At 45.7% G+C, this 23,460-nt stretch overlaps 1 protein-coding gene across 2 annotated transcripts in view; it reads left to right on the top strand.

Moving 5' to 3' along the window:
• The window catches only part of KATNA1 (katanin catalytic subunit A1), a 142,889-nt gene extending 134,078 nt beyond the window's left edge, over positions 1-8,811 (top strand). For both annotated transcript variants that reach the window (XM_063917512.1, XM_063917513.1), the window contains exons 10-11: positions 848-974; positions 8,435-8,811. In XM_063917512.1, the coding sequence (XP_063773582.1) occupies positions 848-974; positions 8,435-8,633 (326 nt within the window). In that variant the 3' untranslated portion in view covers positions 8,634-8,811. The remainder of the gene's footprint in view (positions 1-847; positions 975-8,434) is intronic.
• Positions 8,812-23,460: the final 14,649 nt, after the last annotated feature.

Below are 23,460 nucleotides of genomic sequence, written 5' to 3'. Positions count from 1 at the left end.
GGCGCTCCTGCTTCTAAGCAAACTATTGCTCGCTGGATCTGTAATACGATTCAGCAAGCTCATTCTACGGCTGGATTGCCGTTACCAAATTCGGTAAAGGCCCATTCCACTAGGAAGGTGGGCTCTTTTTGGGTGGCTGCCCGAGGCGTCTCGGCTTTACAGCTTTGCCGAGCAGCTACTTGGTCGGGTTCAAACACTTTTGCTAAATTCTACAAGTTTGATACCCTGGCTGAGGACCTCATGTTTGCTCAATCGATGCTGCAGAGTCATCCGCACTCTCCCGCCCGGTTTGGAGCTTTGGTATAATCCCCATGGTCCTTACGGAGTCCCCAGTATCCTCTAGGACGTAAGAGAAAATAAGATTTTAAACCTACCAGTAAATCTTTTTCTCCTAGTCCGTAGAGGATGCTGGGCGCCCGTCCCAGTGCGGACATATTTCTGCAAGACTTGTACATAGTTATTGCTTACATAAGGGTTATGTTTCAGTTGAGATCAGTCTTTGGCTGATGCTGTTTTGTTCATACTGTTAACTGGTTGCGTATATTCCAGGTTATACCGTGTGGATGGTGTGGGCTGGTATGAATCTTGCCCTTGGATTAACAAAAATCCTTTCCTCTTACTGTCAGTCTCCTCTGGGCACAGTTTCTCTAACTGAGGTCTGGAGGAGGGGCATAGAGGGAGGAGCTAGTGCACACCCATATCTAAAGTTCTTTTTAGTGCCCATGTCTCCTGCGGAGCCCGTCTATCCCCATGGTCCTTACGGAGTCCCCAGCATCCTCTACGGACTAGGAGAAAAAGATTTACCGGTAGGTTTAAAATCTTATTTTTTCTTTCATCTGTTTTCCAGAGAAAGGGAGGGGGGAGCTTCTAAGAATAAGCCTTAAAGAGCTGGAGTTGGCAAATGATGTTGACATTGACAATATAGCAGAAAACATGGATGGTTACTCTGGAGCAGACATCACCAATGTGTGCAGGTATGTCTTCGTAAGACCATGTTTATCTGGTAATGTGGGTATTAAAGTCACACTTGTGAACTATGTATGTATTTACTATAATTGAAAATCATTGGTTAATTTCTCATTTATCCTTATTGAATTGTTTACAATTTTGTAACATAGACATGTTAAAAGATGGCTGAACATAACATACAGGTTATTATGAATTAAAGAACTTAAAAAAACATTCACCAATATTTACTCTATGTAAAGTGTCTAAACTGTGTGAGTGCATGTGTCCTTTCAATAGGAAGTCTGATTTGCCTGACAAAATACATTTCCCAATATCCTTATTTTTTATATTTTACTTGTGTAGAACAGCTACATATAACAGTCAAAAGCAATCCTTGACCTATTTTGGGTTCTTCAGTCCTTTAAGACACAAAGGTGTAAAGGGTGGTATTTTAAAAGAAAAAAAGAAAACCTGTAATTAAAGAGGCATTAAAACATTAGATGGGAGTTTCGAGTGTTTGTTTTTACTTTTTTTGATACAGTATATATTCCTATCAAGTCATATACTAGTTTTAGTGGGATAGGTATTGGGGCCCGGAAGTCAGGAGACCGACGCCGGGAACCTGACAGCCAGAATTCCTGCAGCATGTCCCCTCGCTGCGCTCGCCATGCTTTGGGCCCGGTGGCGACCGATTCCATGCCACCACCCGAGTGGGAATACCGGGCTTGGTTCGGGATTCGAACCGTCGGCATTTCCCCCCATGTTGTGATTCCGGAATCTGTATCCTGACCGCCGGGATCCTGGCAGCTGATAATTTAGCCGCATACCATTTTAGTGACTCTATAAATACCATAGTCTTTTGGTATGGCTTTGTACATGACCATTGTACTTTTCGAGGATGCAACTTGTTGCAATTTAAATTTTTTGCGTTTCTCCTATTAATCTTCTTCAAGGCTCAACAACCTTTTTCATATGTTTCAAAACTAAATGTAAAAGTCTACTGTTACACAGTAGTACTGCACTTCCTTCCTTGCTTCCATCCCTTCCTACTATACAGGTTGAGTATCCCATATCCAAATATTATGAAATACGGAATATTCCGAAACACAGAATTTTTTGAGTGAGAGTGAAATAGTGAAACTTTTGTTTTCTGATGGCTTAATGTTCACAAATTCTGTTTAATACACAAAGTTATTAAAAAATATTATATTAAATGGCCTTCAGGCTGTGTGTATAAGGTGTATATGAAACAAATGAATTGTGTGAATGTACACATACTTTGTTTAATGCACAAAGTTATTAAAAATATTGCCTAAAATGACCTTCAGGCTGTGTGTATAAGGTGTATATGTAACATAAATGCATTCTGAGCTTAGACTTGTGTCCCATCGCCATGATATCTCACTATGGTATGTAATTATTCCAAAATACGGAAAATAATCCAATATCCAAAATACTTCTAGTCCCAAGCATTTTGGATAAGGGATACTCAACCAGTATTAAAATTGCGAGCAAGCACTTTTGTTAAATAAGGAATAATTAGATTAAATTATGACCTAAGTGTATTTTCTATATCATCCATAAGGGATACTGGGGACACTTAGTACAACGGGGTATAGATAGGGTCCAAAGAAGCCGGCGCACTTGAAATTCTTCAAACAGGGTGTGCTGGCTCCTCCTCTCTCGCCCTCCCCCACAGCCCAGTTTAGAAAAATGGAGTTCCAGAGGATTTTTTCTTTAGTTTCTTTTAAACGTTTATTATTTTCAGGTAGGCTGTTGGGCAACAGCCTACCTGCACCGAGGGACGCTGGGGGGGGGGGGACCGACACCGGCCTCCTGTAGGTGCTGAGTCGGATCCTGCGGACAGGGCAACGGTCCTGATGGTCAGTGTACCGCAGTCATTGTGCGCTCTTTCACACACCCGCAGCACGCCGCACACCCCCAGCACAGAGCCTGAAGATCAGAGTGTGGTGAGTGTTGCCGGGGTCCCGCTAGCGGGGTCTCCCTGGTTCTTGGTGCGGCGTGGATGTGGGGCAGGCATATGGACTACCTCTAGGGTGATCCCATGTCCCCCCCCCCCTCCCCGCGCACCAGCAGTGTAATTATGTGTTGGAAACTCTTTTTACACAGTGCAGGGGAAATTGCCAGTATAAATAAGCATGTAGCTCCAGTGCCATTACAGGGGGCGGAGCTACCTCAGAGCGGGACCATCGGCTTCCTGGCACCGTTACCTGCACTCTCAGCGCTGCAGCAGGTCAGCCAGCTCCTCCAGAGGATACTCCATGGCCAGACACTGGTACAGGGGTGTAGTTAAGGGAGGGAGCCCACTGTGGAGACCTTTTACTGGGCTCCTCACACATTATCCAATTATATTGCCTGACTTCTACATTCTAAATTGTTAGTTACAGGCTGGTGCTGGTCCCTCCTCTCTGAGTCTCTCCACACATACTGGGCTGGGCAGGCTTACTTGTACCTGTGTCTCTGTGTGTGCGTGTGAGTGTTATTGTTCCCTATCAGCATGGTGAAGAAAGCTATGTCTGTCACTCCAGGTTTTCTCCCTCCCCTGCAGATTCTCTCATGTGTGAGCAATGCAATCATCCTTCACAGGATAGTGGGCTTCTGGGGATGATTTACAGGAACCAGCTTGGCTGAGTTCTATTAAAACTATGATGGCTGACATGTCCAATTAATTAACTACTGCTAGACAGAAAAGACAGCAGTTACAACAGTCTATGGCTGACTGACTAAAGATAGGACAGAGGGCAGACGTGTAACCCCTCTATCACATCCATTACCCCAAAAACGGGGGTTACCTGATATCCTCTCGGAATCCGAGGAGGAGGTACCAGAAGTGGAAGAAGGGGAGGAGTTGGAATCTACTACTGAGGTGGATGATTCCTCTCCAGCGCAGGACGTAGAGTCACTTATCCTTGCTATAAGGGATGTTTTGCATATTCCTGGGAATGAAGCTGATGTACAGCAATCCTTTTTCTCTGCACAGAAAAAAGTGCTGGTCACGTTTCCTGATTCAAAGGAACTGGATGATCTTTTCAGGGAGCCATGGGCTACTCCTCGCAAGAAATTCCAGGTGACAAAGGAATTGGGTACTGCCTTTCTTTTTACTTATGAGAGGTGGAAGTACTGGGAGAATCCCCCCGCTGTAGATGCTTCGGTATCACGCCTGTCAAAAAAGACAGTGCTTCCTGTACCGGGGGCTACTGTCTTAAAGGAACCTGCGGACAGAAAAATAGAAACAACTTTGAAATCTATTTATGTTGCGGCTGTAGTCTCCCAAAGGCCTGTTCAGTGAGGCCCATTTTGAACCTGAAATTGTTAAACCCATAACTGCGGGTTTTCCGGTTCAAAATGCAGTCTCTAAGGGCAGTGATCTCAGGTCTGGAGGAGGGGGAGTTCTTAGTCTCTCTGGACATAAAGGACACGCACCTCCATATTCCGATATGGCCTCCTCAGGTTTGCTCTGGTGGACGAACACTACCAGTTCCAGGCGCTACCCTTCGGCCTATCCACGGCTCCAAGGGACTTCACAAAAGTGATTGCGGAAATTATGTTCCAATTCAGGATTCAGGGCGTGAACATTGTCCCCTACCTGGACAATCTGTTGATAAAAGTGAGGACAACTGCTGGACAGCATCTGCCACACTACATCCCTGTTGTCGCATCACGGTTGGATTCTAAACTTCCAGAAATCCCACCTCGAGCCGACCCAACGTCTCCAGTTCCTTGGGATGATCTTGGACACGGTGGCTCAGAAGCAAGGACGCTTCAGGAGTTACAGATGGAGCCACGGTCATCTTGGCTTCTGTGCTGCGCCTAGGCACACCATGGTTTATTAGCATAAGCCCTTCATCTATTGTTCTCAGCTGCAATACAATACAGAGAGAACAATTCATCAGGGGATTAAGTCATTACAGCAGGGGATTAAGTCCGACTGCCCTGGCTCAGTTAATCCTATTAAAGGCCAAGATAAAGGTGACTCCATCTGTAGTTCGATCGGTTCTGTAGCCAAACCGTGTCTCTGTACATCTTTGTACCTGCCTGTTGGAAAAGATGGTGGTCTCCTAAAAGGCCATTTATTTTGGCAGATTCCGTGCGAGGACATTCCAACTGGATCTCCTGAAGAAATGGATGGGTTTGCATCTGCAGATGCACCCGGTCATACGTCTCTCACCGCAGGCCAAGATTTCTCTCCTGCGGTGGTTGCAACCCTCCAACCTCCTGAAGGGTCAGAGCTTCGGGACCCAGGATTGGATTCTCTTGACCACGGACGTGAGCCTTCGAGGTTGGGGAGCTGTCACCCAAGGGGCACAGTTTCAGGGCCAATGGTCAAGCCACGAAGCTGTTCTTCCAATACCAATAAACAAACATACTGGAACTCAGGACGATATACAATGCTCTGCTAAAAGCATCTCCTCTGCTTCAAGGTCAAGCCATTCAGGTTCAGTCGGACAACGCCACGGCTGTGATGTACGTCAATCGGCAGGGAGGGTCAAAAAACAGGGCCTGCATGCGGGAGGTATCCAAGATACTGCCCTAGCATTCCTTTCTACCCAGAGGAGTATCTGCCATATTCATTTCGGGAGTGTACAACTGGGAGGCGGACTTCCTAAGTAGTCATGACCTACACCCAGGAGAGTATTTTGACTAATTGCAGATTATTAGGGCTGTCCGCAGATCGATCTGATGGCCTCTTGACTCAATAACAAGCTTTGGTGCTATTGTTCCAGGATGAGGGATACTCTGGCGGCGGCAGTGGACGCGATGACAACGCCGTGGGTTTACCGGCTGGTGTACCGGTTTCCTCCGATTCTGTTGCTCCCCAGGATTCTAAAAAGAATCAGAAGAGAGGGAGTTCAGGCAATTCTCATTGCACCCGATTGGCCTCAAAGAGTTTGGTACGCGGATCTTCTAGCCATGGCAATAGAAGAACCCTGGCCTCTACTACTGCGGGAGGATCTTCTTCCGCAAGGGCCGTTTGTCTACCCGGACTTACAGCGGCTTCGTTTAACGGCATGGCAGTTGAGCGGAACTTTCTAGCTGAGAAGGGGATTCCGCGTAAGGTTATTACAATCATGATTCAAGCCAGAAAAGCTGTCACATCAAGGTATTACCACCATATCTGGAAACGATACGTCTCCTGGTGTGAGGGCTGAAAGTATCCAGCTGCAGATTTCAAATTGGGGCGCTTTTTGCAGGCTGGTGTGGATATAGGCCTAAGGTTGGGCTCCATAAAAGTTCAGATCTCGGCCTTGTCCATTTTCTTTCAGAAGAAATTGGCTGCTTTGCCTGAAGTCCCGACGTTCCTACAGGGTGTCCTTCGCATCCAGCCTCCTTTTGTGCCGCCCACGGCACCTTGGGATTTGAACGTGGTTTTGACCTTTCTGCAATCCTCTTGGTTTGAACCACTGATGTCGGTTGAGGACAAGATCCTTACGTGGAAGACTGTTATGCTCTTAGCATTAGCTTCAGCTAGGCATGCTTGGGTACTTGGAGCTTTGTCCTGCAAGAGTCCCTACCTGGTCTTTCATGAGGACAGAGCGGAGCTCAGGACTCGTCAGCAGTTCCTGCCTAAGGTTTCTGCATTCCACCTGAATCAGCCTATTGTGGTTCCAGCAGCTTTGGCTACTTCCTCAATTCCTGAGTCCTTGGATGTGGTGCGAGCCCTGAAGATCTATGTCAAGAGGACAGCTGCTGTCCGCTAATCGGATTCCCTCTTTGTGCTGTATGATGGTCACAAGAAGGGTTGCCCTGCTTCAAAGCAATCGATTTTCTGTTGGATTAGGCTTACTATTCAACAGGCCTACGCTTTGGCGGCCTTGCCTGTTCCCCGGTCTGTGAAGGCCCACTCTACTAGGTCGGTGGGTTCTTCCTGGGCGGCTGCCCATGGTGTCTTGGCCTTGCAACTATGCCGTGCCGCTACCTGGTCAGGGACAAACACGTTTGTCAAGTTTTACAGGTTTGATACCCTGGCTACAGAGGATGTCCTATTCGGACATACGGTGCTGCAGGCATCTCAGCATGTTCCAACCCATTCTGGGAGCTTTGGGACGTACCCATCGTACTAAGTGTACCCAGTATCACTTATGGATGATAGAGAAAATAGGATTTTAATTACCTACCCTTAAATCCTTTTCTCGTAGTCCATAAGAGATACTGGGCGCGTGCCTCTGTGCTTCGACCTTTCCTGCAAGTTTTGTTCTTGTGTAATGTTGTTTGATTCAGCTGTTGCTGTTTCTTTTTCACTGGCTGTTGCTAGTTTGTTTGGTTCTGTTGTGTGCTGGTTTGTTAATCTCTCCACTTGTTGTCTTGTCACGTTTCCTCCTCTCAAGTATGTCCACCTCCTTCAGACACAGTTTTCCTAGACTGGGCTGTGGGGAAGGGCATAGAGGGGAGGAGCCAGCACACCCTGTTTGAAGAATTTAAAGTGCACTGGTTCCTTTGGACCCCATCTATACCCCATCGTACTAAGTGTCCCCAGCATACCTTATGGAAAACGAGAAAAGGATTTACCGGTAGGTTATTTACATAATTTTGGTTCATATTTATAATCTCTGTTGCAGTTCTTCAGATTAACAGTCTTTAAGATTACACTTCTAATATGATTCCAAAGTCACCCTAGCGGTGTTCTGGCCATCTCTAGGAGAAATCTACATGAAGTGAGCACAGAGTCCATAGATATTAATTACGCACCTAGCACATACATCATCAAATTCTTGCTTGTTCTACTGGTGGTCTCACAGTAGAATTGGAAGGATGACCTCTCTGGCTGTAAGATAATGAGAGTCACCTGATTTTACATTGAAAGCATATAATCTGCTGGAGCCTTTGGCAAGGTAGAAAAAAACAATATTTCTTCTTTAGGGTCCATGGTCTCCACAGGGTTAACCTTGGGGTATGCTTTGTGGAGACGAGGATTCAGGCACCAAACAGCAAAGCTTTGAGCCTCCCAGAATGCACTGGATCCCTCTCCCCTCATGCCCCGCCCACAGCTCAGGCTCTTCAGTTTTTGTTTGGTGCTAGTTCTACAATAATGCTTTAATGGACTTTTATTACCATATAAATATCTAATATAATTGATTGATCCCTTTTTTTAAAAATACTTTTTATTTCATATATCATATTATACATTTAACAAATATGAGGGTATATACATATTCCTCCACATTACATAAATGACAAAATGCAATACATGACTAACAAATTGATACAGGCTCATATAATTTACCTTTTAAATTAGTATCCCCAACTCTTCCTATGGGAGTTCCAATTTACATCTAGAGAAGTATCCAGTATTCCACCTTTTCACTTCTTACTTCTACCCTTCTGTCTCTTTCACATGTGATCTCCCCTTTAACCCAAGAACAGTTCCCATTCACGCCATTTCTTCACCTAACTGATCCCTTTTAATGTTGTGTTTAATAATGTGGTGTGAGGTTTATTGAACTCATCAGTGAACGTGTCCACACAGAGATGCTTCTTTGATGGCTATGAGGAGACGTATTGAAGGTTTAACGCCAGAAGAAATCCGTAACCTTTCAAGGGATGACATGCACATGCCCACCACAATGGAAGACTTTGAGATGGCTTTAAAGAAAGTGTCCAAATCTGTGTCTGCCTCAGACATTGAAAAATATGAAAAGTGGATAGAAGAGTTTGGATCTTGTTAACAACAGTCTTCAACGCTTGTTGCAAAAAACAAACAAACAAAGAAACAATTGCCTTATGTCTTAGCTGGTTCTATAGATTGAGCTCGTAGAGTTTTGGCATTGTCAGCTGTGTGTTTTTTAAAGTTCTTTTGTAATTGCCATGATTCTTAAAATAATAAAAAGTGCTGATTTGATTCTATACACTACTACATTTTATAAGCAACAGTTGGAATGCTGGTGATAGATTTGGCCTCCAATGTTTAGTAACAATGTATTTCCTTATCTAGAATAGAGGCGCACAGCTGTGGATGGAGACAAGGGCCAAGCTACCCGACCTGAAGTGCGCTCCCAGTGTCTGTTTTTAGAAGACCCTTAATTGTAATTTATACAAAAGATTGTATAAACGACCAATTATGGCATTTAAGGGGTGGTCTTCAGTATGCCAAATGTCGGGATCCCGGCGCACAGTATACCGGCGCCGGAATCCCGACACCCGGCATACCGTCGGCTATTCTCCCTCGTGGGGGTCCACGACCCCCCTGGAGGGAGAATAACCGTGCCCGCAGCGTGGCGAGAGCGCAGCGAGCCTGCAAGGGGCTCCTTTGCGCTCGCCATGCTGTCGGGCTCCCGGCGCCGGTATGCTGGTCGCCGGGAGCCCGAGCGCCGGCATACCGTACTACACCCCATTTAAGAACAGTTTTGCACTGACACTTGCAGCTCCAGCTTAAGAGGTCAGTCCAATTATCCGCAAAAGGGTGAGTTGCCATTGCAGTTGCGTTTTAAATGCCGGCAACGGCAATTCACCTTTGAACACCAACCCCCCCCCAATCCTCGCCCGGTGGTCTGATCACATCCCGGATTTGCAGTTTTTTGTACAAAGCTCAATGGGGTTGCCAACAAAGGCCCAAATGTATTAAGCCTTAAGAAGTGATAAAGTGGAGACAGCTGGTTGGCTGGTTGGTTATCACTCTTTATCCGTCTCCACTTCATCGCCTTTTAAGGCTTAATACATTTGGGCCTAAATTATTTGAGTCCGGCGTTACTGTAAGTGCAGCATATAGCCGCACTTACTGTATTTGCACCCGCGATGAAGTATTGGGTAATTGGATTGACTCCCATGGAAAAAAAAGGTAGATTACTGATCTAAATCAGTGTTACATTTTCCGTTTATGAGGACAATAATAGTATGCTCTAGGTAATACATGGTAATACATTTTACCTCATCCTATGGAGGCAACCTTTTATGTGGGCTGAACCAGTATTTAGCTAATTTGCTCAGTATAAACTAATAATAAAGTGCTTAATATTATTTCAGCCCGCAAAACTGTGGACTCCACTGGTAGTGGGCATCGGGTACACCTTAAAACAGTGTTCAGCAATCGCGATCATGTACTGTCCAATACTATGGAAGAAAGAAATGTATTTCCTCAAATGGTTCGTCAGGTTTCCAAAATTCATTTTTTCTAAATTATTAAAGACTTTGCAACTAATAAGGGGTTACAAAACATTATTTTGCACACAGTAGATAAATACTAAATGCATTTTGTACAGCAATACATTTTGTTTTAAGCTTTTTTTTGCTTTTGTTTTATCTTTATGAGCCTAAATTTATAATTACAGATATTCAAAAACCAATATGTCTTTGTGTTTCTGTGTAGTTAAAGGGTAGCGAAGTTCTGTTAAGGAAAAGGCATAGAATAACCAGCAAGTATGGATTACTGAGGAGATAGCTAGGGCTCGAGCCATATTGCATTAGCTGTTGATCAGTACATTGCGTACCATACCTATGCCCAATATATGAGTGATTATTAATAAACACATATATATTGTGTATACATCGGGGGTGTTGATACAGCCACGGACCCAAGTACTGAAGGAGGCGTGACCAAACCTAGCAGGTGTGTCTACGCTTCATCCAGAATAAAATAATAGAAAATATTATGTGCGAAGCTAAGAAGTTGCTGAGTATCCGTTCCAACCCCTTTCCTCTCGATGCCCTTGTTTATACACAGATGTATTTTCAATATAAGATTTCAGAGTGGATAAACCGCAATACAATCATGGAAACCAGAGTATAAGGTATCAGTGTGAATTTTATTTAAAAAGAACATAACAATAACACAATTTTTCTCATCCAGTGCTTCCGCAGTGTAACACAGGGGAGAAGTGCTGTTGCTGGCATAATATCAAGCTTTGATCGCTTTGCGTGATCGACAAGTATAAGCTGCATTGTATGCTGCAAATAAGACATGCCCATTTACTAAGATTTTAGAAAGATACAGCAATAAATAAGTGACATTTCCTTAAATTGTAAAATAACATAGAAATGACTCCTTAGAGGGAATATAGTTCCACCCTTGGTACCACCTTTAACCTCAGGAATTGGAAGGAATAAGTGTCTGTTTCCTCTTCTTCCTGCGTTCACAATTCTTAGAAAGATTGCCTGCTTTAGGACCACTCCTTTAAAAATATAAATAAATCCCTGACCCTTTGTGCAGGAAATAGGAAGGACTTTCTCACCCTGTTGGAACCCTGTTAGCTGAAGCTGAGAGCCCTCCATAGTTATAGTTAGTTGAGAAGGCATTTATTCAAAAGACGCCCACCACCTTAAACTGCAAATCATTCATATGAGTTTTTTTCTATAATATTGGTTCACATTGAGCTGGAGGTGTTTAGAGGGGCTATAAGCACAATTCATGTTGTATAAAAGTTGTTGCTAGCGAGAGAGATAAAAATATTTCTCTCATTTTCCCTTGAGATGGTTGAAATTTATACCCCTTTCACACCGCACAAATAACCTGGTATCGACACGGGTCCGTGTGCGGTGTGAAAGCGCCATAGCCGAAATCCCGGGTCTCCTGACCCGGCAATTCAACACAGGAATAAAGCAGTGTTATACCCGGGTTGAATACCGGGTCAATGGCAGCATAAACGGGCTCCCGGGTCGATGGGACCCGTTTACTACAACAGGGAGAGGCGGCGCAGAGATTATCTCATCTCCCACCGCCGCCTCCGCTGCCGGCCCTGCCTCCCGCCGCTGTGGCAACCTGCCCGGCATATTGCCAGCTCAGGGAAGCCAGCCGTAGCGTCCAATGCCGGATCTCACCCGGGAAGGACCCGTTTTCAATTCCTGGGTCGGATCCGGCATTGGTGATGTGAAAGGGGTATTATTCGGGAAGCTTTTGTGTTAAGAGGAAAGCACCCGAGTTAAAAATCTAGGAGGGTGTTTGTTTGTTTTTGCAATAAAAACAAACTCTGGTTCATGGTAGAATATATATTGCTGCAAACTTCTGCATCCCATATATTGCTGTTTGTTGCAAATGAGAAAGTGAATCAAATAATGCTTTTGTCAATACATTTCACACAGTCATTTGCTTCCTCTGTGGTTGTATATATGCATTCATAGGACTGTATATACTGTAGGTGGTCATTCCGAGTTGATTGCAGCCAGCAACCTTTTTGCTGCTGGTGCGATCAACTAATCCACGCCTATGGGGGAGTGTATTTTTGCTTAGCAGGGCTGCGTTCACTAGTGCAGCCCTGCTAAGCTAAAAAAGTTTTGTACTGCTCAAGAGTAAGGCTGGTTATACTTACCCTGTGCGACGGATCCAGCGACGTTCCTCCCGGCTTTAACGTCAGACATCCGCCCTCCGTTTGCCTGGACACGCCTGCGTTCGGACGACCACGCCTCGAAAACGGCATCCAACGGTGAGTATCCGCCCCAGAACGCCTCTCCGCTGTCAATCTTCTTGCATTCGGCGCTGCGTCTTCTTTCTTCGCTGTGCGCGCCGTTGCCCGGCGACCTCTGTCGCCGGGCAACGAAGCACATGCGCCGGGCAACGAAGCGCATGCGCAGTTCTGACCCATTCGCACCGCAGCGAAGAACCGCTGCGTGCGAACGGGTCGGAATGACCCCCATAGTCCAAAAGAACTACTGATTGTTCTGAGTGCAGGCATTATTCTCATTAGTAATTTCAATTTTTTTTCTCTTACGTCCTAGAGGATGCTGGGGTCCACATTAGTACCATGGGGTATAGATGGGCCCACTAGGAGCCATTGGCACTTTAAGCGTTTGACAGTGTGGGCTGGCTCCTCCCTATATGCCCCTCCTACCAGAAAATGTGCCTGGAGGAGCCGGTTACAGCTAAGGGAGCTCTGCAGAGCTTCTTTAGTAAAGTTTTTTTTTTAGAGTTTGTTATTTTACAGGTAGGCTGCTGGCAAAAGCTTCCCTGCTTCGTGGGACTATGGGGGATGGGGGGGGGGGGAGTAGTGTCCGCCCTGCGGGGTCTGAGCCACTATCTCTACTGACAGGACACTGAGCTCCTGAGGGGATTGAACATTCCCCGCCACAGGGGATTGCTCACCCCGGCAGCATGCCGCCACCCCCTTACAGAGCCAGAAGATCAGTGGCGAGTTAGTCACCGGCCCCCCTAGCAAGCGGGGAGCCGGTGTGAAGATGGCGGCAACAGGATATAAAGTGCAGTACTAACTGCGCTCCGGGGCTCAGCGGTACATAGTGCTGCGCTGTGAGGGGCGCCCTGAGCCAGCGCCTACACTGACCTCCAAGCCTGTTAGGGTCCCAGGATCGCTGCCAGCATAATTCCTCAGGCCAGTATAATCTCCAGAAGAGCGTGAAGACAGCGCCATTAAGGGGGTGGAGCTTCTCAGAGCGGACCAAGCGGCGTTCTGCGCCATTTTCCTGCCTGTAGAAGCGGTCAGTGAGAGCTGTCCCTCCAATTCAACTCCAGCTATCTCTTACGGTACCAGGGGGTAGTAGAAGGGGGGGGGGGGGGGGGGGAGGCTGTGTACAGACTGTATAACATATTAAGGTGCACAGTCAGCACTGGTTGGGGATCTGCCTATACCTTGAAAGTGCTGTGTGTGGGTTGGCTCCAATCTCTGTGTCTCTCTTGCCATTCTTGGGGGTGAAACTCTGTCCTGTGTGTGTGTGTGTGTGTGTGTGTGTGTGTGTGTGTGTGTGTGTGTGTGTGTGTGGAGTCTGTGGTCTCCATTAAGCTATGTCTAGGGGACTCTGTGTCATATGCTTCAGAGGATATGTTCTCTCAGGATGATCCTATTCCATGTAATCAGGATTGCACTGTTTTAGCACAGATACCAGCAAGGGAGCCTGAATGGTTATCCTCTATCAAATCTATGATTTCTCAGATTTCTACTAGGGTTGCACAGAATGAATCTGCAACTCAGGTTTTACAGAACTCTATGGCAGTTTGGTCCAGTTCTGTTACCTCAGGGCCCCCTACTGTATATTCCCGCAAACGTGTTCTTGCCCAAATTATGCAAGATGACACTGATACCGATTCTGACACGGCAGAGTGTGGTGAGTGGGGCCGCATCTCTTACAAAAGGGGTGCACTTGATGATAGAGGCTATTAGAGATGTGTTGAATATTGCAGATATAACACCTGAGCAGGTTGAGGAGGCTTACTTCACTGACAATAAGAAAGCCTCGCTAACCTTCCATGGGTCCAAAGAATTAAATGCTATATTTGAGAAAGCATGGGAAAATCCATAGAAAAAATTCCAGATCCCTAGAAGGGTTCTGGTTGCTTTCCCCTTCCCTGAGGAGGATAGGAAAAAATCGGAAAACCCACCCATTGTGGACGCGTCTGTATCCAGACTCTCAAAGAAGGTGGTGTTACCTGTTCCAGGATCTACCGCCTTAAAAGAGTCGGCTGATCGCAAAATTGATACTACGCTCAAATCCATATACACGGCTTCAGGGGCGATACTACGTCCCACTATTGCCTGTGCATGGATTTCCAAAGCTATAGTAAAGTGGTCAGGCACGTTACTTGAGGATTTGGATACAATGGTTAAAAGTGATGTTGAATTGTTTTTACGTAACATTCAGGATTCTGCAGGATTTATGGTAGAATCCATGAAAGACCTGGGTTCCATGGCTGCAGGGATATCTTCCATGTCTGTCTCAGCTCGTAGGGGACTTTGGCTGCGCCAGTGGTCTGCCGACGCGGAATCCAGGAGAGGTGTGGAGACCCTACCCTACACAGGTGATGAAGAAAAATCAAATATACATCTGTATTGCCTCAGAAATTGTGCTTTTAAACTTCTAGTTAAATATCTGTAACTAGTGTTTTAATTCCCATAATGGTCAGTCATTCTTACAGTGAGGTTTTCTGTTAACCTTTGTCCTAGCTTATGACTAAGAGTATACGTGTCTAAATAGAGACCCTTGTATTTAGATAACCAGAACTTAATGACATTTTATGAGGTTTTTATGCCAGAAGGAGGGGGACATGATAGTGGATATCTGATGGACTTTTGTCTTGGACAAACAACATGCCATGATGAACAAGAATAACCTCTTTGCTGACAAAGCCTATTGAGAAGCCCTATTGATGTGAATGAGAGATCCAAGACTCATGGAGCCAGGCTGCCATCCTCAGGAGAATATCAGCCATTACATCTAGCCCAGCTGACCATTATTGGGACTTTCTGTTATTGTCCATCAACCAATCTATAATCCATCCCCTTGTTATCTGAATACACACCCCATTGATCAATCAGTTATGAATTATTGTATAATTATGTACTATATACTGTATGTAAGCCTGAAGGCACAGGTCTCATTGATGAAGTCTGTCTTGGGTCACGTTTCTCTGCGCAGAAAATATAGGCGTGGCCTCTTATTTGATAATAAATTCTATATGCTGAATATCATCGCAACGGAGACTCCCCAAATCTTTTAAGATAATTAGGCATTAGCACAGGTCAGGCTCTTTTTGGGGAAGCATTGGATGCGTGGATTTCCATGGCTACAGCGGGTAAGTCTCCTTTTCTTCCCTCAGCTGCACCTACTATGAAGAAACCCTTTTTATTCAATGCATCACAGCCTTTTCGGAGTGCCAAGGCAAGAAAGACCAAGCCGTCCAACACCTTCATTCGAGGAGGTTGGGGAAAATCCAAGAAACCTGCTGCTGCGGATTCCCAGGAACAGAAACCTACTTCAGGTACGCCAAAGTCCTCAGCATGGCGGTGGACAGTGCGGCATGGAGGTGAGGTCGGTGGGGGCGAGACTCAGGCATTTCAGTCACGTCTGGGTGTCGTCCGGTCTGGATCCCTGGGTAAAAGATATTGTGTCCCAGGTGGTACAGACTGGAATTTCAAGATCTCCCTCCTTACCGTTTCTTCAAATCAGGCTTGCCAGCTTTGCTGGCAGACAGGGCTATCCTACAGAAAGCCATCCAAAAGCTGGTGGAGGCACAGATTGTTGTACCAGTTCCACCCCATATGCAAAACAGAGGTTACTATTCGAACCTTTTCGTGGTACCGAAACCGGATGGTTCGGTCAGACCCATTCTGAACTTAAAATCACTAAACCTTTCTTGAGGGAGTTCAAGTTCAAAGTGGAGTCTCTAAGGGCGGTGATATCAGGTCTGGAGTAGGGGGAATTCCTGGTATCCCTGGATATCAAGGATGCGTACCTCCATATTCCAATTTGGCCGCAGCATCAAGCTTATCTCCATTTAGCACTGTTGGACTTTCATTTTCAATTCCAGGCCATGCCATTTGGCCTCTCCACAGCACCAAGGGTATTCACCAAGGTGATGGCGGAAATTATGGTTCTCCTCCGCAGACAGGGGGTGAACATAATTCCACATCTGGACGAACTGCTGATAAAGGTATCGTTCAAGGAGAAGCTGTTACAGTCCATTGTTCTCACGACCCACCTGCTCAGGGAACAACACGGTTGGATCCTGAATCTTCCAAAATCACATTTGGAACCAACCAGGAGGTTGTCCTTTCTGGGAATGATCCTCGACACGGAAGTGCAGAGGGTGTTTCTTCCAGAGGAAAAAGCGTTGGTGATGCAAACAATGGTCCGGGATGTCCTGAAGCCAGCCCGGGTGGCGGTTCATCAGTGCATTCGCCTTCTGGGGAAGATGGTGGCCTCTTACGATGCTCTGCAGTACAGGAGGTTTCATGCTTGGTCCTTCCTACTGGATCTCCTGGACAAGTGGTCGGGATCCCATCTAAACATGCACCAGAGAAAAAGTCTGTCACCAAAGGCCAGGATTTCACTCCTCTGGTGGCTGCAATTATCTCACCTTCTGGAGGGCCGCAGGTTCGAGATTCAGGACTGGGTCCTTCTAACCATGGATGCAAGTCTCTGGGGCTGGGGCGCAGTCACTCAAGGGGAAACCTTCCAAGGAAGGTGGTCAAGTCTGGAAGCCGGCCTGCCGATAAACATTCTGGAACTAAGAGCTGTCTACAACGGTCTTCTCCATTCGGCCCATCTTCTGAGAAATCGGACCATTCAAGTGCAGTCGGGCAGTGTAACGACAGTGGCTTACATAAACCGACAGGGCGGAACGAAGAGCAGAGCTGCAATGTCAGAGGTAACGAGAATCATCCTCTGGGCAGAAAAAAATGCGTTGGCGCTGTCCGCAATCTTCATTCCGGGAGTAGACAACTGGGAAGCGAACTTCCTCAGCAGACACGATCTCCATCCAGGGAAGTGGGGTCTCCATCCGGGGGTGTTCAAGGAGGGAACAGATCTTTGGGGTGTACCTCAAATAGACATGATGGCCTCTCGTCTCAACAAGAAGCTTCGGCGATATTGTTCCAGGTCGAGGGACCCGCAAGCAGTGGCGGTGGACGCCCTAGTGATTCCGTGGGTTTTCCAGTCGGTGTACGTGTTTCCACCACTCCCACTCATTCCAAAAGTGCTAAAGCTCATAAGGAGAACAAGAGTTCAAGCGATCCTCTTTTCTCCAGACTGGCCAAGAAGGTCTTGGTTCGCGGATCTTCTGGATCTACTGCTAGAAGAGCCGAGGCCTCTCCCTCTTCAGGAGGACCTGCTACAGCAGGGGCCGTTCACCTATCAAGACTTACCACGGCTACTTTTGTTGGCATGGAGGTTGAACGCCAGATACTAGCTCGGAAGGGCATTCCGAACAAGGTTATTCCTACCCTGATACAGGCTAGGAAAGGAGTAACGTCTAAACATTCGCATCGTATTTGGAAGAAATATGTATCTTGGTGTGAGTCCAAGAAGTTTCCTATGGTGGAGTTTCAACAACTGGGTCGTTTCTCCTCTTCCTGCAAGCAGGTGTGGATATGGGCCTGAGGTTAGGATCCATAAAGTTCCAAATTTTGGCCCTATCCATTTTCTTCCAGAAACCGTTGGCTGCCCTCCTACAGGTGGTTGAGGTCAAGTTTCTCACGTGGAAGGCTGTCACTTTGTTGGCCTTGGCTTCTGCTAGACGTGTGTCGGAGTTGGGGGCTTTGTCATGTAAAAGCCCATACTTGATCTTCCATGAGGATAGAGCTGAGCTTCGAACACGTGAGCAGTTTCTTCCGAAGGTTGTGTCGGCATTTCATATCAACCAACCTATTGTGGTGCCAGTTGTGACTGACTCCTCAATTTCATCAAAGTCCTTAGATGTAGTAAGGGCTCTGAAAATCTATGTGAGGAGGTCTGCTCGTCACAGAAAATCGGTCTCTTGTTTGTCCTGTATGATCCCAAGAAAATTGGGTGTCCTGCCTCTAAGCAGACGATCTCTCGCTGGATCAGGTTCACTATCCAGCATGCGTATTCTATGGCAGGCTTGCCGTGTCCTACGTCTGTTAAGGCCCACTCTACTTGTAAGGTGGGTTCTTCAAGGGCGGCTGCCTGGGGTGTCTCGGCTTTACAACTCTGCCGAGCAGCTACTTGGTCGGGGTCGAACACGTTCGCAAAGTTCTACAAGTTCGATACTTTGGCCTCTGAGGACCTTAAGTTTGGTCAATCAGTTTTGCAGGAGCCTCCACGCTCTCCGTCCCGTTCTGGGAGCTTTGGTACATCTCCATGGTACTAATGTGGACCCCAGCATCCTCTAGGACGTAAGAGAAAATAAGATTTTAATTACCTACTGGTAAATTCTTTTCTCGTAGTCCGTAGAGGATGCTGGGCGCCCGCCCAGCGCTTCGTTTTCCTGCAGTGGCTATATGGTTCAGTACAACTTTGTTTTTAGTTGAGTACTGCATTGTTACTTGGTAAGTAATATTTCAGCGGTTGCTGTGTTTCAAGCTAGTTAGCTTGATTTGCCTTGTATGTGTGAGCTGGTATGAATCTCGCCACTATCTGTGTGAAATCCTTCTCTCGAAGATGTCCGTCTCCTCGGGCACAGTTTCTAGACTGAGTCTGGTAGGACGGGTATAGAGGGAGGAGCCAGCCCACACTCTCAAACTCTTAAAGTGCCAATGGCTCCTAGTGTACCCATCTATACCCTATGGTACTAATGTGGACCCCAGCATCCTCTACGGGCTATGAGAAAAGGATTTACCGGTAGGTAATTAAAATCCTATTTTTTCAATGTTAAAAAATATTTATACATAAAAATATAATTATATAAGAATTATTCATGGACATAAACCACTATATATTACAGTGGTGCTTGAAAGTTTCAGAATTTTCTATATTTTTGCCCTAATTTGGAGACAGGTGCGCTAGCAGCTATCAAAACAATTCATCACTCTGTCTCCAGAGACAAGGAAGTCATTTGGGTGGTGGACTCATGCGGAAAATCTGAACACAGACAGGGCGTCATTTTGTTTGTTGTTGCAGATAATGCATCTTGGTCACAACACAATGCCACGCACAAGGAGACTGTGCTGATTAATGTAATATATGACACTTGTATAGTGTGTGTGACTGAGTATGTATACAGAGCAGAACAGAGCTTGTATTGGAAAAAATAACTTTGTACAGATTCATAGGCTCAGTCGCACACATATATACAAGTATCCTATATCAAATGAATCAGCACAGTCTCCTTGTGTGTCCTAGTCACATTGCGTTGCGACTAAGATGCATTTTTGTCAAAAGACGCCTGGCACAAGGAGATTCTAACGCGACCTGGCGTGCCAAGAGGGGCTGTTTGGCATGACTGCAGCAAAGATCCCTGTGGGTATATCTGTCTAGATCTCAAATGGTTATCTTGGAAGTTGGCTTAACTCCTACCCATCACATCAGCTAGAAGGGTGTCAGAATTGGGGGCTTTAGTTTGCAAATCTCCACTTTTTTAGTCATCCATAAGGATATAGCAGTGTTTACTACACAACCGTCCTTTCAACCTAAAGTAGTGTCGGATTTCCATTTAAATCAAGAAATACAGTAATTATTCCCTTGTTTTCTAAAACGGACCAGGCAGTTAGTAAAGAAAAATTGTGGATGTGGTTAGAGTTTTGAGGATTTATGTGGACTGGACTGCAAGTATTAGGAAAACTGTTTATTAATTCTGTATGACGTTAAGAAAAGAGGTTGGCCAGGATCTAAGCAGTTGGTAGCTAGATGGATTACGAACACGATTAAGCAAGCATACAAGGTGTACCTATTAAATAACGAGACTGATGCTATAATCTACGTTTAATTATATGAAGTACATTTTAACTTGGATCCCCTTCTATGTACTCCCCTTCTGCATCCACACTCCGCTGTATTTTAATTTCTATTGGCCAAAGCCGTGCTGTAGCTCAATGTCTGTCAGCTTTCTCAACAGCTGTTGTTTTCTTCTTTATCTTAGTAACTGATGCAAAACAGGTTCCTTTGAGTACAGATTTGACTTTAGGGGAAAAAAAAGAAGTCACACGGTGCTCGGTCTGGCGAATATGGAGGGTGCTCTAGCACTGCAATCTGTTTCTTGGCCAAAACTGCTTCACAGAGAGAGTTGTGTGGACTGGTACGTTGCCCTGATGGAGGGTGAAACCATTTTCCAACAACTCTTGCTTTTGTCTTCCTATGCTTTCCAGCAAATTCACTGTTGCGTCATCTGGTACCCAGTCTGCCAAAATAACACCCTTGATATCAAAGAAAACAATTAACATGGCTTTGAATTTGGATTTGCTTTGACGTGCTTTCTTCATTCTTGGGGATGATTGTGTTTTTCCAGTGAATGGACTGGCGTTTGGTCTCTGGATCATACTGGAAGATCCATGTTTCATATTGTGTAATAATGTTATCTACAAAATGCGGATCCTAAATGTCTGTACAAATTCGCTTTCAATTTTTTATCTGCTGGGTAGTGAGACGCCTTTGAATCATTTTGGCACAGAGTTTTGTCATGTGAAGATCTTGATGCAAAACTTGCCTATTTCTTTGTCAATGTTTACCATGTCTGTTATCATTCGCATGCTGAGTTGACTGTCAATAAAAACAATATTCAAATTTTCCACATATTCTTTGTTTTGGTGCGCAAGGTCTTCCAGGTAGTTAATCGTGTTTGACATCCTCACGAATGTCACCGCACCTTCCCGCCCATTCTGGAAGCTTTCGGACGTCCCCATCGTACTAGTTCTCTCCAATATCCCTTATGGTTGCTAGAGAAAATATGATTTTAATACCTACCGGTAAATCCTTTTCTCATAGTCCATAAGGAATATTGGGCGCCCGCCTCAGTGCGTGGACTTTTCTGCAGGTTCTTGTTCTATAGTTACCTGTTCAGCTGTTGCCGTTACCAGCCGTTGCTGGTTGTTGTATGTTAGTGGTGTGCTGGTGTGTAAATCTCACCACCTTTTCTGTTATCTTCCTTCTCTGATATATGTCCTTTCTCCTTAGGGCACGTTTTTACCTATATCTGCCTGTGGGAGGGGGCATAGAGGGGAGGAGCCAGCATACCCAGTTGAAGAAATTTAAAGTGCACTGGCTCCTTTGGACCCCGTCTATACCCCATCGTACTAAATTCCCCCAATATCCTTTATGGACTACGAGTAAGAGTTACCGGTAGGTATTAAAATCCTATTTTCTCATATGTCCTAGAGGATGCTGGGGACTCCGTAAGGACCATGGGGTATAGACGGGATCCGCAGGAGACATGGGCACACTATAAGACTTTGAATGGGTGTGAACTGGCTCCTCCCTCTATGCCCCTCCTCTAGACCTCAGTTAGACTTTGTGCCCAGGAGTGACTGGACACAACCTAGGGGAGCTCTACAGAGTTTCTCTAAAGACTTTGTTAGGTTTTTTATTTTCAGGGAGACCTGCTGGCTACAGGCTCCCTGCATCGTGGGACTGAGGGGAGAGAAGTCAGACCTACTTCTTCTTAGTTCAAGGGCTCTGCTTCTTAGGCTACTGGACAGCATTAGCTCCAGAGGGTTCGATCACTTGGTTCGCCTAGCTGCTTGTTCCCGGAGCCGCGCCGTCACCCCCCTCACAGAAGCCAGAAGAGAGAAGCCGGGTGAGTATGAGAAGAACAGAAGGCGTCAGACGGCAGAAGACTTCAGTAACGGAGGTAAGCGCAGCGGTAGCGCTGCGCTCCATGCTCTCACACACCAACGGCACTCACAGGGTGCAGGGCGCTGGGGGGGAGCACCCTGGGCAGCAGTTACTGAGGTCTCGTTGGGACTGGCAAAAGAGCAGAGTCGGTTTTCCTTGGGTGCAGGGTGCAGGGGGGGGGGGGGGCGCCCTGGACAGCAATTTATATATTGTTTTAGGAGGTGTATAGTGTATATACACTATATACGGCCTCCTGCCTGCTTATAGAAGGATAATATAACGGGGCTGAAGCGCGCCGATGAGGGGCGGGGCTTAGCCCTCACACAGTGTTCAGCGCCATTTTCTCACTCTCCCCGCCAAAATATGTGTACAGCACAAACAAGGGGGGGCACATACTTTTAGTGTTATGTTGAGGGATATATAACACTATTTGCTTTTAGAAAAGGGTGTGTAATCATTGTTGTGTATAGTCTCTGTGTGCTACCTGTCAGATATAACCTCTATAGTTCACTTGTGTTGACATGCGTGAGTGTTCTGTCACAAACACCTATGGGGTTCACTGTCTGCATCGCCGACGCCTGTTTCATATTTGATACAGTAGATGCTGAGTCAACAGGTCGGTAGTGGTTTGCATGTTAAAAGTAAACACTGTATGGGAGACACAGTAGTATGTGGGTGACCCTGCCGGCACCAACTGTTATTACCGGGTGTAAATTGACATGCTGTAACTAACTTATACCTGTATATATATTTATATGTATATGTATGGTACGCTTCCATGGGCCTGTAGTTCGAGCACAGACATGGTAATATTTGTGGGGGAGTGATATTAAAATTATATATGGATACTTCCCTCGGACCCTCGGGGTCGCAAGAATGTTACTTTGCCTGGTTACTACTCCCTGCTGTCGACAAATACTATGTTTTCTGTCGACTATCATGTTTCCTGGTAGATCCACAACTGGGGCATTCAGTACATGGTCATACACATTCAGAACACATTAATGTCACTAGGGACCCGAAGGCTCCGGACAATCCGCTATATGTATGATATATATATATATATCTATTACGATGCTGGTGTAAGACTGAATTATGTAAGACGTCTGGAGTGCCGTACCTATCCATTTGCTTTGCTGTTATCTCCTCGTTCAGGCACACGGCGCACTGACATTATCTAAGGGAGAGCCGGACCTCTAATTGTATGTATGTATGTATGTATGTATGTATGTATATATATATATATATTTAGGATATGTGTGTATATGTGTATTACAATATGTATCTTCATCTTATGATTTATAATGAATGCTGAAGTAATAATAGTAATGGGTAATTCTTTACCCGCGGCGGATAGAATACTGTGAAAGTCAACTCCTGGTCGACACGGGGCCCTGTCGCAAAGGATCGTATACAGGAAGCTAAGTGATATTTTATTTCTATGCTTTGGGCTTATTTGCATTACATGCACATGAGGGAGTGTTTATATTCGGAAAGACATCCGATAGAATTATCCTAAAGAGATAGGGGATGTTCCTTATGTTGGTTCTTCTCTATAGCATTGCGGCAGGCTGCCGTGCGTATACAGGAGGTGTGGCCTGGGGAATGCTGAGG

Source organism: Pseudophryne corroboree, chromosome 4 (genome assembly GCF_028390025.1).
Source record: "Pseudophryne corroboree isolate aPseCor3 chromosome 4, aPseCor3.hap2, whole genome shotgun sequence".
NCBI lineage: Eukaryota > Metazoa > Chordata > Amphibia > Anura > Myobatrachidae > Pseudophryne > Pseudophryne corroboree.
Note: the sequence above shows the minus strand (reverse complement) of the source record. Positions and strands in the feature narration are given on the sequence as shown.